Below are 12,772 nucleotides of genomic sequence, written 5' to 3'. Positions count from 1 at the left end.
CTCTTTAAGATAAATATTACTTATGCAATAATTTTATATGTTTTACCTCAGAGCAAGATTTTTACGTTTTGAAGTCTAGAAATAGTCAACTCTAAAAATTTGATTAAATATTCGATGTGTATAAAAGTAAGTTAATACATCGATATACAAACTTATTTCATTTTGTATATAAAAATTAACTATTAAAATGGAAAGAATAAGATATTTTCTCTAATTATCTACTTTTTTTCGTCCCTAATTAATCAAAAAGTTATAATAATTGTACATATTTAGACATATTATAGGGAATTTGAGTACATGTTGCTCTAATTGAATTTATATATCAGTGTACATCATTGAGATAAAGTATTATCCAATGCAGGTGTTAAGTCTTTTTTTAAATTTTTCTAGTCCTTTAATGAAGCTTAATCAAGACACTCGGAAATATGAGCATTTTATTTAATAAAAATATCAATTTTGAGCCCCCTCAGTTGTTTTTTTCTTAAAATAATGATGGAATTTATGACGTCAGTGAAAACGCTCTATACTTGTGATCCCTCCCTTGTATTATACATATATAATAATATAAATAGTGATGTTATACATATTTATAAGGAGAAATCCCAATTAATTCAAAACAACCTGATGACACTTGAACATGAACTATGATTACTTTTCTTGCTTCTTTTTTCAATTTATGCTGTACAGGCTTCAGATTTCCCTCCTGAAAGTTATTACTTTGATTATATTATGCATATACCTATTTATACCTATATATATACATGGGAAGGCACTTTGTTTCACTTCCTCCGAGAGTGTGTGTGTTTGTGAACACAAACACACACACTCAAATCTTATGTACATATATAATATAGTAATTCTATATGTATGTGTTTTTATATAAATCCCCCTTTTATTTGACCTTGCCCAAGTCTTACTATTTTTACCCACTCAGAAGACCTTGGGTCATAGGAAGTACATATTACTATATATAAATATTAATACATAGATACAAATATTAATGATCCCCTTTTTTTTGCGTACCCTACTTGTGTTGGGGTTGCGGTAATAGATACTTTCTTGTGGTTATTGGTGATTCCTTTGTTGCTTGTTGTGCGTTAGTTAGGTCTAGAAGTGTCCTTGATTTGTCCTATTCAAAAGGACAAAATTGTTTCCCTTGTTTTGCTTCTGCGTGATAAACTGAGTGATACTATAGAGCGTTTTCACGTGATGTCAGCATTGTTGATGTCGTCATTTTGGGGACAAGTAGTATTCAGTGCAGGTGTTAAGTCTTTTTTATTCCCCAAAACATTTAATGAAATTTAAGAAAGATTTATTGGAAATTTGTCCCTTTTTTGAATAATATTTAGACGAATAGTGAACTATTGGATGTCAAAATTAGACCAACAAATAAAAGACTTAAACCTTACTGACTATCAAAATTTGATCCGTCTTTGTTGGTACATCATAATACAATATTATATCCGTATTGTAGGTAAAAAATAACTATTACAATGGAAAGAATAACATATTTTTCTCTAATTATCCTACCTTTCTTGTCCATAATCAATAATAAAAAAATGTACAAAAACCATTTTAATGCAAACCATAGTGGTTGAATGGGAATTAGCTCTTGTTAAGCAGTAAGAAATTTAGTTTTTTATCAATTTCTTTTTGGAGAAAAATTTTCAAGATATAATAAAGACGACAACGTGACTTACGTGATTTGTCCAATGGAATTCGATCAGTATCATCTCAAGTACATATCTTTCATGAACGAGAATAGTTAGCCACTATTCTTAATGAAGGTTTATTGAAAGTCGTATTTATATTCCTAAAAGCCAGCGATTTCCAAACAATTTCATCACAGTGGAACCCTTTTGCAACTTTTATTATGATGGGGAGCCCCTTTCCCCATCTACAATAGTAATACATAAATAATTATTTATTTAATCTCTTATCTCAGAGCCCGTGATTATGCACTCCAGAGTAAAAAAGCTTCGTAGAGTAGAGGATGTCGATTTTTAGCTTATTTTCCTACTATTGTTAATGTTTTGAATATCGATTCGGCGAAATCGAATTCGCTTTTATGAAGATGTGAACAATTACCAACAATTATTGAGCAATAACTCCATATTTGGGAAGAATAGGATAACACCTAACAACTAATTTGACCTTTTTTTCTGTTTCTTTTGTGAGTAAATGTTGCGTGATAGAATAAAGGCTATAACTGTTATAACTTCATTTTTAGTTCATGATGACGTTACTGGCTCATATCTATAATACATTTTGCAAAGATTGTTCTCGTTTTTTTGTGTAGGATTTAGGAGGAAACTTCAACATTTAGGGACTGATACATCCCTATTTCTTTGATGGTCAACAACTCCCTGATGACTTGAACAATGAATCATTTCAATGCAAGCTTCAAGGCTGAAAATTCAAAAAATAAATAATATTTTATTTTTGTTCTCTCTAAATAAGTTTTATTTATTTATTTAATAAAATATACATAGCTAGGTATAACTAAGTATTTTTCCACACAAAAAGAAAGAGAGAGAAAAAAGAGTTGTAAATAGCTGTTTCATCATTGTGCAAGAATACATTTATGAAGAAATAATTATTATTATTCTTATTTTCTTTTCCTAATTAAATTCGCTAGTTTATTATGAACGACCGTATCAAATGGTATGTGTTTTTATTCTTTTATATTATGTTTGTATGTAGGTATATATATATATATACTATGTACTTTCCTGCCTGGATTAAGTTTCTCTTATGACCCCAAAAGATCTTATAATGTAGTAACATTGATATATAGCAAAGTACGTAATATGTATCTGAATAAATGTTCATGTCCAATTATGGCAAGGGTTGATATCATATTTTCACATGGAAATTTGTCATCTAACTTCTGCAAAAAGAAATTCGATATCATTATATGCACAATGTATATATCTGTCTTTACTTTATATAATATATGGTGCGTTAATATAAAAACAATCCTGAACAAATATCAAGAAAAGGAGGAAATCCCAATTTATTTTTTTACTTCTTTTATATGTATGTACCTACAGGCTACAACTCAATATTCCATAGATATATATAATTCAATACTACGTTTTATATTAAAATTTGGAGGGTAAATTAAGATACCAATACTTTTTGGCTATAGTTTAAAAACGTTATTTGATCTAAGATACTTATATTCGCCACAATATGGCTCTATTCACATAAAATCAATCTTTTTTTTTTTAAGGTGACAATTAATTTTGGCTATTTTAAATGCAACTTGCGGCACACCCAATGGGTTAGTACAAATAATTTGTTGATAGAAATAGCCGATAATTATTTGTCAAAAAATAAAAATACTCAATTTTGAGAATATTCATTTTAGCTTGCTTTTGTGTTGACGGGCTACATATATTACATGTCGTGTACAAGTATATGTATATATAAATACGTTCCCTCCCTGTTATTGCTCCTTAAAAAACGACCCATATTTTAAACCACGCTTTACAATAAATTATATGAAATAATATTATAGTGAATCTCCTCAGTTTACTATTGAATTAGTTTAGAAAAATTTAATTATTTTTTTGCATACATGAGAATAATTTCTCATTATTCTTAAGTTAGACCTAATTGAAGTATTTGTTATTCTTATAAATATTGGATCCTAGATGTTTGAGATTGATTGAAGATGGCGTCAAAGACTAATATATATTATGATGTCATAGATTGTTCTTTGGGTAGACTTATACGTCCAATTTAGACGTGTCTTTAAGATTTAGGACGGCACGCCTCAATTAGAGACCGTGCCGTCCCTAACATCAACTAATCAAACACATAGCAATCTGTATCTCCCAAACTGTCCTTTACTAAAAAGACAAACGAAATTACGGGGTAGTTAACCAATTATTATCAAGTAATTGTAATAATATAATGTTTGCATATACTAAATCAGTGCAACTCCATCTGATCAATTAAAGAAGTACGAGGTGCGTTCAAACATTAAGGTCACTTTTTAAATTTGGTTGGCAACGTATATTTGTGATGCTAATTAGAAGTATTTTGTGTGTTTGACAATTTGTTGCTAGTGAAAAACATGGATCAAGAATTTGCATGAAATTTTTTGCAAAAAATGAATTTAAATACTCCAAAATACTTGAAATGTTGACAATAGCATACGTTGAAACTGTTCTGAGTAAAAAAAAATGTTTATAAGTGATATAAACTCTTCCAAGATGGGCTGGAAATGCCAATGACTAGCTTCGCTCTAGACATCCAAGCACGTCGAAAGCGTTGAAGCAATGAAAAAAATTGTTTTTGAAAGTAGTCGAATGATATCAGAGAAGTTTCTTGCCATGAAATTTTTTCGAATGTTTTAGTCATGAGACGAGTATCAGAGAACTTTGTTCCGAAAATGCTTAATTTTGAGAAAAAAATAATCAATGGTGGTCCTGATTTGCTCAAAAGGGTCATAAATGTGTATCTGGTTATGATATCGAAACCAAAGCCCAATCCTCCAAATGGAAGAGCAAAAGGATTTATTAAAAAAAATCGCCCAACAAGCAAAAGACTTATAACCATTATGCCTCTTAAAAACAAACTAAACATATTATATATCTTTGAACAATAAAAATATATTTTTTTAAATGTACAAACATAAAAAATCAAAAAAATCTAGCATAACAAATATAAGTTGCCCGCCAAATTTAAAGGCACCTTATTTTTTGCACAGACCTCGTATTTCTTTAATTGATCAGAAGGAGTTGCACGGATTAAGTATATGCAAACATTATAGTATTACAATTAATTATTCAAATCTATAAACTGCCTTTGAAGTCCATATGCATAATATATATTTTCTTCACAAGGAGCGACCCTGAATCAAACCTATACACACATTGAGTTCAAGAGTAGAATTGTAAAAAAAATATGAGCTTAGACGAGTGTGAGACTTTTTTTAGTTGCAACATGATCAGTGTACCTTATCCTTAAATTCTTAATAGAAGACATCTTAGTATAAAGTTATCACTAGCACGTTTGCTCATGAGTGACGATGAGGATTTGTTGGGGAGTTATATATGTAATTCTTTGTTGGATTCAGTATAGAGTTCAGGGTTGACAACGGGATTATTCCTGCCTATGTCATCGCTAGCTACTCAGTGGGATTTGTTTTGAATTCCTTCATCTCGTAGCTGCTCGAAGCCAATCCAATGAAACGTCATAACAGTTAAGCTCCTCTCCTCCAAAACAGTCTACCATGTTGATTTTCAATTAATTTTTTTAGCATACCGACAGGTCATTCATTCATTCATTAAACAACTCTGTTGAAAAGAAAAATTTCTTCCTAGGGTATTGATCACTGAGCTACGTCGTCGTTCTATTTTTTCCCTTGTAAATATTCAATTTTTGCTTTTTTACATATGAAATATTTAATCAATTAAAATAACTTTTAAAGATGTAATTTTCTGAATGTTGCCCTTTCACTGAAAGGCAGTGTTAATTTTGTCAGCTATTACTAGACAAAATGTTTTCGTCAACAAATGTTGTTTTGTTTTTTTCTTATGATGACAAGACGAAAACAAAACAAAACCATTTATGCAAATCTTGAGTTTGAGTAACTAAAACAAATCTTTTCTTTTTTTGACTAAATAAAAACGAGACTAAATGTACCGAAGACAGGATAAAACAAGACGAAATTAACACTGCCCTAAAGTTTTGTCCGCTCCTGCAATTTAAACGTTCAATATTTTAAAGTTTTGATAGGTATTTTGTGGCACATAATATAGTTTCAAATTCAAATGGCTACAAATATTTTACATACCTACTATAGTTAAGAACCTTTATTTCATTTAAGATACTTATATTAGTCCCAATATGGCCTTTTAAATAATATATATATATATATCAATTTCTCATTCTTTTATTGGGACAATCAATTTTTGGCTACTTTAAGTGCAATTTGTTGATCGAAATTGTCGATAATTCATATAAGAATAAAAATCTATTCCACACTCAATTTTAAGACAAATTGTTCTAGTTTGCTTTTGTTATGAGAGAAGCAACCTGGAATTGTATATATTATCTCTATAATGATAAAAAAATATGTACATATCACATGTATGTATGAGATCTTGATATTTCGTAAGCAGATGTATGTCTTATTCTTTGGTATAATTATGTCAACTTTCATTAAAAGCAAACCTCACTGTTTTTTCCTCTCTTTTTCTACCTGTCTAATTGTGAATAATTTAATTTCTTTTTTCCTAAATGTGAAGGAAGAAGAATTGATCTATTTTTACTTACATATTTTGTACATAATTTGCTACGATATCAAATTTTAATGATACGCTAAGGAAATTTAGGGTAACAATAACGATGTAATACGAAATTTAGAATCAATTTTTGGGAATATGTTTGAATTTAAAAGTATCAAATACTCAACTTAAATGACATGGATTTTTAACCACTCCTGATATTAATAATTAATTTAATTACAATTATCAATGAGCTTGAAAAAAAAAAAAATATTATTCGAATCATCCATAATTCCTGTAGAAGACGCCAAAGCACTTCAGTATATATAAAAAAAGTTTTATTATGTTAATCCATTTTAGGAATATTTATACCATTGTATAATGTTTATTCAGATCTAATCTTCATCCAACTGGTATAGGATGATCATGAAGAAACTAAAAGAGTAAAACAACAGTTGATAATTAAAAAAAAGAAAATTTCGATAAAATTTTTCCAGCCTTCTCATCCATTTTGACCCCCGGTTTTTTTAAAATGATATATAATGAAATTATGAAACTTTGTAAAACCTCTAGATGTGTATGAAAATATTACACATTATCAACCATATGTGATAAGGAAGACCTATTTTGAATTAAGTTCAAAATCCCATGTTCCGATGACATACATACATCAGATTTCGAGCAAAGTTTGCGTGGGAGAAGTGTTCGTGAACCAAAAAAATATTATGATTTATGCCATACTTCTAACTTCATATGATATTAGTTTAGGTAGATGTTCACAATTTTGAAAAACAGCTGATGTCATCAACAACTAATCTCATAGATAATTCTAGACAAATTGTCAATGAGATTGATCCTTAGCCATTCTTTTGTTAGACCAATCCAGAATTAATTTTTCATTCAGACGGTCTAGACTGAACTTCTTAAAATGACTGAATCAGTTCAGTCCACTAAATTTTATAACAGTCTTATACCAGTCTAGGATTTTCTGAACGAAACCCAATAATAATTGATTTTTAGCAAGATGTAGTCTTATGGTTAACGTAGACCAAAGACTCATCCCCCACAGATCCTGTATTTCAGGAAATTCCGTCCATTTCGATCCAGCATGTTTGAAATCCTATTACCTGCTTCCACTCCTTTGATTTTTTATCCATGACCTCTCATTGTTAAATGTACATATGTAGAATTAGCTAACTCACTTTTTATTTTTTTGTAATCCTATGTGTGGATGAATCATTTATGCAGTTCATATGAACATAGAGGGAATTATGTTATCTACATAGGTACATGGAGAGGAAAAGAATAGAAATTGAATCTAGCCTTTTCCAATTTTTTGTTATTGTTATTAAACATAAATGCATAAGGATTTAGAGAAATGTCGCCCATTAACACAAAAGTAAGCTAGGAGGATTTTTCTTTAAATTGAGTATAGATTACATTTGTGTTCTTCGACGAATTGTCAATAATTTATGTTAAAAAATACTCTGATTAGTCCTTTGCACTTAAAGTAGCCAAAATTGATCGTCACGCTAAATAATAATAAATTGATATATTTTGATGTTAAAAGGCCAGATGAGTACTAATGTAAATCTCTTAAATCCAGGCAGGGTCCTAAACTATACTAAAATTCTTGGGTATCTTAAATCTTCCCCCAAATTTGAAATCAAAGCCAATAATTGACTCAAATATGTATACGAATCAATGGCTTGTAAGCAGTGGTTGAGTTGTGAAATCAAACGAAGGGAATGTCTGCGATGGATTCTGATTATTGGAGTTCGGGGTTTTTTCCTCGAAGAATTTTTAAAAATACAGTTGATTAAAGACTAATTTTCACGCAATATGTGAATATATATAGTCTATAAATAAATATATATCAATAATGATTTTTTTATTACATAAAAGGTGTTGATGAAATTTAGACGAAGTGTTAATATAGAAGCAGTGTCCATATTCATTGTTTAAATTGCACAAAAGGGTGGGCAAAGATATGATTTCTGACCATTTCCATTGTAAGGGGGGATGCCATTCCCCCCTTTCCTCAAACCTGATATAACTCGAGCACTGTCTGTATGTATGTATATAAGAAGTAAAAAATTATATTGGGATCTTCTTCTTTTCTTGATTTTCGATTTTCGTTTAAGATTGTTTTTATATTGACACGCCACATATATAGAACCTATCAAATATAAGAAATACAAATTTTTATTTATCCGTGTCATTAAATTTTATATTTAATAGAATATTTCTTTACAATATTGCGCAATTTTGGTGCTTGTCGTGAATTTAAGTATGTATGTACTACCTCGAATTTCCTCTTCAATAACATAGATAAAAAGAGAAAATGTATACCTTATATAGTAAGTATATCATGCCTCCAAAAGGGGTAAATCAATCATTTGTAATGATGGAAATGAATTAATTTTTGATTTAATGTCTAACCTAAAAAGAAAAAGGAGTTTTAATCAAATTTTGCTGAGGCTTTTAAGTTCATCTTTATAAAGAAACGTTTAATATTGATTTAATTAATAGTCTGTTGAGCGTGCTGAGTGGGCATATAAATAGCAAATATGTAGTTACTCCACTGCATGACTTCGAACAGAATAATGAAAAGAGGAAGAAGAAGAAGGTAAAGGAAACATGCAAAAAAGAAAAGAGGAACATTTTAATTTATAGTATTACATATTTATAACGACGTAAGCACGCACTCACTGAAGGGAGTCTGTGAACGCTGTACAAGTAGTAGACAGTAGTACACACACCAGTAACTAGTAGTAAATAATAGTAAGAGTGAATTCGTTTGAGGGCAGGCGCGTCTTTGGCTACGGATAAGGGGAAAAATTTCATCAAACTTATCAGTGTTAATATTCGTTCTACACCCTTCGTATTGTATATCTAAATAATAGTATTTCCTAGTTTCATACATTTTTTTGTATTCATGGTCGGTTGGTTGGATATGTAGATAAAGAACTGTGTGGATCTGTGTTAGTGTGAGTGTCTTTGCGAATCCAGTGCATTTGTATCCTTAAATCATCCGATTCTTAGAGGAGTACAGCTGCTGCTATTATGTGAATGAAAAACTCATATATTTTTATCATCGCTCTGCTGAAGGCTCATTAATAAATAGAAATATATATACCGGAAGGAAGGGGATTCTACCTTTATTTTGTCAAGGATCCTGCCTTGTTTTTGTGGATGTGCTTAACAATATAACCAAGTGTCTTGTGTACATATATGTCTATCCCAAAGAGAATGTACTAGCTAATTATGTTCATCTAATTACCAAGAACATGAAATAGATAGATGCAATTTTTTCTATCAACTATCCTTTAAACTAAAGCAGGAACAAGCAATCAAACTCTCAAAAAACAAAATGTCTCTCGTTGTGATCCCTCCGAGGACTAGACCTTCGAGCCTTCCGCTCCCCAAATACCCAGCTACTCGAGCTCCAGGAGGAGCACCCTCACCTCCTGTATGCAAACCCAAAAGAAGCCGCCTCACTGTTGGCCTCTCATCTCATCTCTCCTCATCCCCTCCATCCTTATCTGAGAATCGAAAATCCATCGCTCTAGGAAGAATTTCTCCTAAAGCAACCGTCTTTGTTAGCAGCACCAAAGGTAAACCCATATTTGGGGACAACACTAATTACTCATTATTGTAGGGTCTATTTACACGCAGAATACCTTGTATTTTGTATTTATCATGCGTGCTGAGTTAACATAAAAATAATCATGAACAAAAATCCAAAAAAGGAGAAAATCCCTATTTATTTTGTTACTTAATATACACACAGATCAATATTTCATTAACATCTTTGATTCAATAATAAGCTTTATATTCAAATTTGGGAGATGGTTTAATATACCCAATAGCTTGAGCTATAATTTAAAACCTTTATTTGATTTAAGAGACTTCTGTTGGTCACGATATGGCAAAAAAACAAACAATTTCTCATTCTTTTATTGTGATGATCCATTTTTGCTACCTTAAGTGGAATTTGCGAGTCATCATCCTAAGGGTTGATAACAATAATTTGTTGATGGAAAATGACGATAATTAGTATAAGAATACAAATGATAACCACACTTAATTTTGGGGAAAAAAATCATTCTAGCTTGTTTTTGTGTTGACTGGCTACATATGTAATGTATACCATGTGTTTTGTTTTTTCAATCTCTTGCTAGCACGAAGAACTTCCATCCTTATGCTTTGTATTCTATTATATTATTATTGCTTTAAAATTGTATGCTCAAATTCTAATTACAATTCATTGGCTAGTGTAGGTACTTTCTTACCTGTAACTTTTATGGTCTCTCTAAGGACTGTTCCTAAGTAGGGAGGCCCCAGGTTTTTTATTCGTTTCTGCAAAACAAATAAAACAAAACAAAATAAAAATAATATCACCCATCTACATAATATGTACAAATGCCCATCTATTTCAAAAGACGTAGTTAACGAATTAGGTTTATCTTGAATCTACATACGTAGATTGTGCAGGAATACCTTGATATACGATTTTAATTCGTTCATGGACTGAGCTCGTAAGTCATAGCAATGAACCTATTAGTGGCTCACACGTCCCCTTGTCAACTCTTAATCAGATCGTATGTCAATCAAGTTTTGGCTCAGAATCTAAAAAGCTCGTGTCTTCAGGCACTCGTATACCAAGGTTTATAAAAAGTAGCAATCATTTGTCCAAGATTCATCCCCTGGACCCTAATAACTTTTTTAAATAAAGATACAATTCATGTAGCACATCAAGATATTTGCAACATTATGTATACATGATGCTTCTTTGTGTGTCCCGCTTATGATTTCTGAATTAAATTAAGTCGTAGATATTATGATCATGATTGTTAAGAATATGTAATGAAAAAGTGTAAGGCATTTTTTTATTTTTTAGATATATTTTTTGATGAAATTCCAACTATTTATGAGAAATGTTTTCAAAATCTATACTATAAAATAACTGATAACGATGATATGAAATTGTTATCTATCTTACTTAATATATATTTTTTTTCTTTCAATATTTATAAATATACATAGTACTTTTTAGTTGCATATTTTATTAACTATTAGCAAGAAGATAAGTTGTTCAAATATCATATTATGAACATTTGACTAATGGCAAGGTACTCAAACGTCCTTTTTTATTATTAGTATTATTATCGTTTTCTTATCATATTCACCTTTTTTTCTACAGAAATAAAATAAAATATAGTGGCATTTTGTTTGATTTATTTGTATTATTTGATCTTTGAGTAAACTATTCAATCATGTGGAATTCAATTAAAATTTTTAACCATGATTTTTTCAAATAGAAAATGTGTAGGTCTTAATGGCCCAATATTACTTAAATTTAATACAGTTTGAATAAAGTGACGTCGTAAGTTCCTAGTTAAAATTTAAGTCACTGGCATAGAAATTTACATGTACTTTATTATTGGCCAACGATTTTTCTGCTTCTTTTCCCTTTATCATTGTTCTGAAAATTGATTGGTTGGATTCGAATGAGTTCTTGTTAATTTTTAAGGAATTATAATAGTTCTATAGTTGGGAAGAATTGATTTTCGGCTTTTTTTCTTGTTCTTTTCAATGAAAGGTTGCAAGATATCATAAAAGTACAACGAGGCCAAATATTTTAAAAGTTTTGAAGGGAATACGCCGATAAACGTAGAAATAAATATGAATTTGCTATCATTTAATATACAAATGTTTACTTCAATATTTTTTAATAAAATAAATAAAACGATTACTTAGCCTAATCACTTTATTCCAAGTGAATAGATATGAGCTAAAATGAATCAATTGTCCGTGAAAAAAATAATAATAATAATTATTTACTTATTCATATATATTATAGACACAGTTCGAAGATATGCGAATAGTAATGGTTTGGACACACATAAGAAGTCATCGATACCTTCTTCTAATACAACTGCTCCAAAGCTTTCTGCTCGGAAGTCAAAAGATCGACGCTATCCCCCTAATAATTGTAATAGTTCCAACAATGTTGTTGTAGGTTCTACTACTAACGGTGTTGTTGGGCATTCATCTTCATCTAATCAACCAGATTTAGTGAAAAGTTCAACGCGACTTGGAGAAAATGAAAAGTATTCAGGACGACTTGAAGATGAAGTGGATGCCAAAAATCGACAGGTGGATGAGCTACGACGTCGATTGAATGACGCTAACAAGGGATTTGATGTCATGACTCTTATGTATAATCGAGCACTATCCAAGGTAAGATGATTTATTTTATCATTAATTATTTATAATTATTATTATATCATGTTTATACAAAAATTACAGGTCCATCATCCTAATAGTAGTAGAAATAAAGATTTAGAAACACAAATAACGTCTTTAGAAAAGAAACTCAATCTCAAAGACCAAGAAATAGGTAAGTTTTCATACATTATGCTTACAAGAACAATTAGTAATAATGATTAATTATTTATCTCTTGTGCCTTTCTAATAAACAATTTGTGCGCAATTAAAAAGATTTTGTCAGTTTGCTTTTTTGT

The 12,772-nt window shown here is 30.2% G+C and overlaps 1 protein-coding gene across 9 annotated transcripts in view; it reads left to right on the top strand.

The window, feature by feature from the left end:
• LOC121117229 (uncharacterized) overlaps positions 1 to 12,772 on the top strand; it is a 91,873-nt gene that overhangs the window by 65,565 nt on the left and 13,536 nt on the right. For all 9 annotated transcript variants that reach the window (XM_071888452.1, XM_071888448.1, XM_071888449.1 and 6 more), the window contains 2 exons: positions 12,109 to 12,488; positions 12,558 to 12,648. In XM_071888452.1, coding sequence (XP_071744553.1) covers positions 12,109 to 12,488; positions 12,558 to 12,648 — 471 coding nt within the window. The remainder of the gene's footprint in view (positions 1 to 12,108; positions 12,489 to 12,557; positions 12,649 to 12,772) is intronic.

Source organism: Lepeophtheirus salmonis, chromosome 5 (assembly GCF_016086655.4).
Source record: "Lepeophtheirus salmonis chromosome 5, UVic_Lsal_1.4, whole genome shotgun sequence".
In the NCBI taxonomy this organism is placed as follows: Eukaryota; Metazoa; Arthropoda; class Copepoda; order Siphonostomatoida; family Caligidae; genus Lepeophtheirus; species Lepeophtheirus salmonis.
Note: the sequence above shows the minus strand (reverse complement) of the source record. Positions and strands in the feature narration are given on the sequence as shown.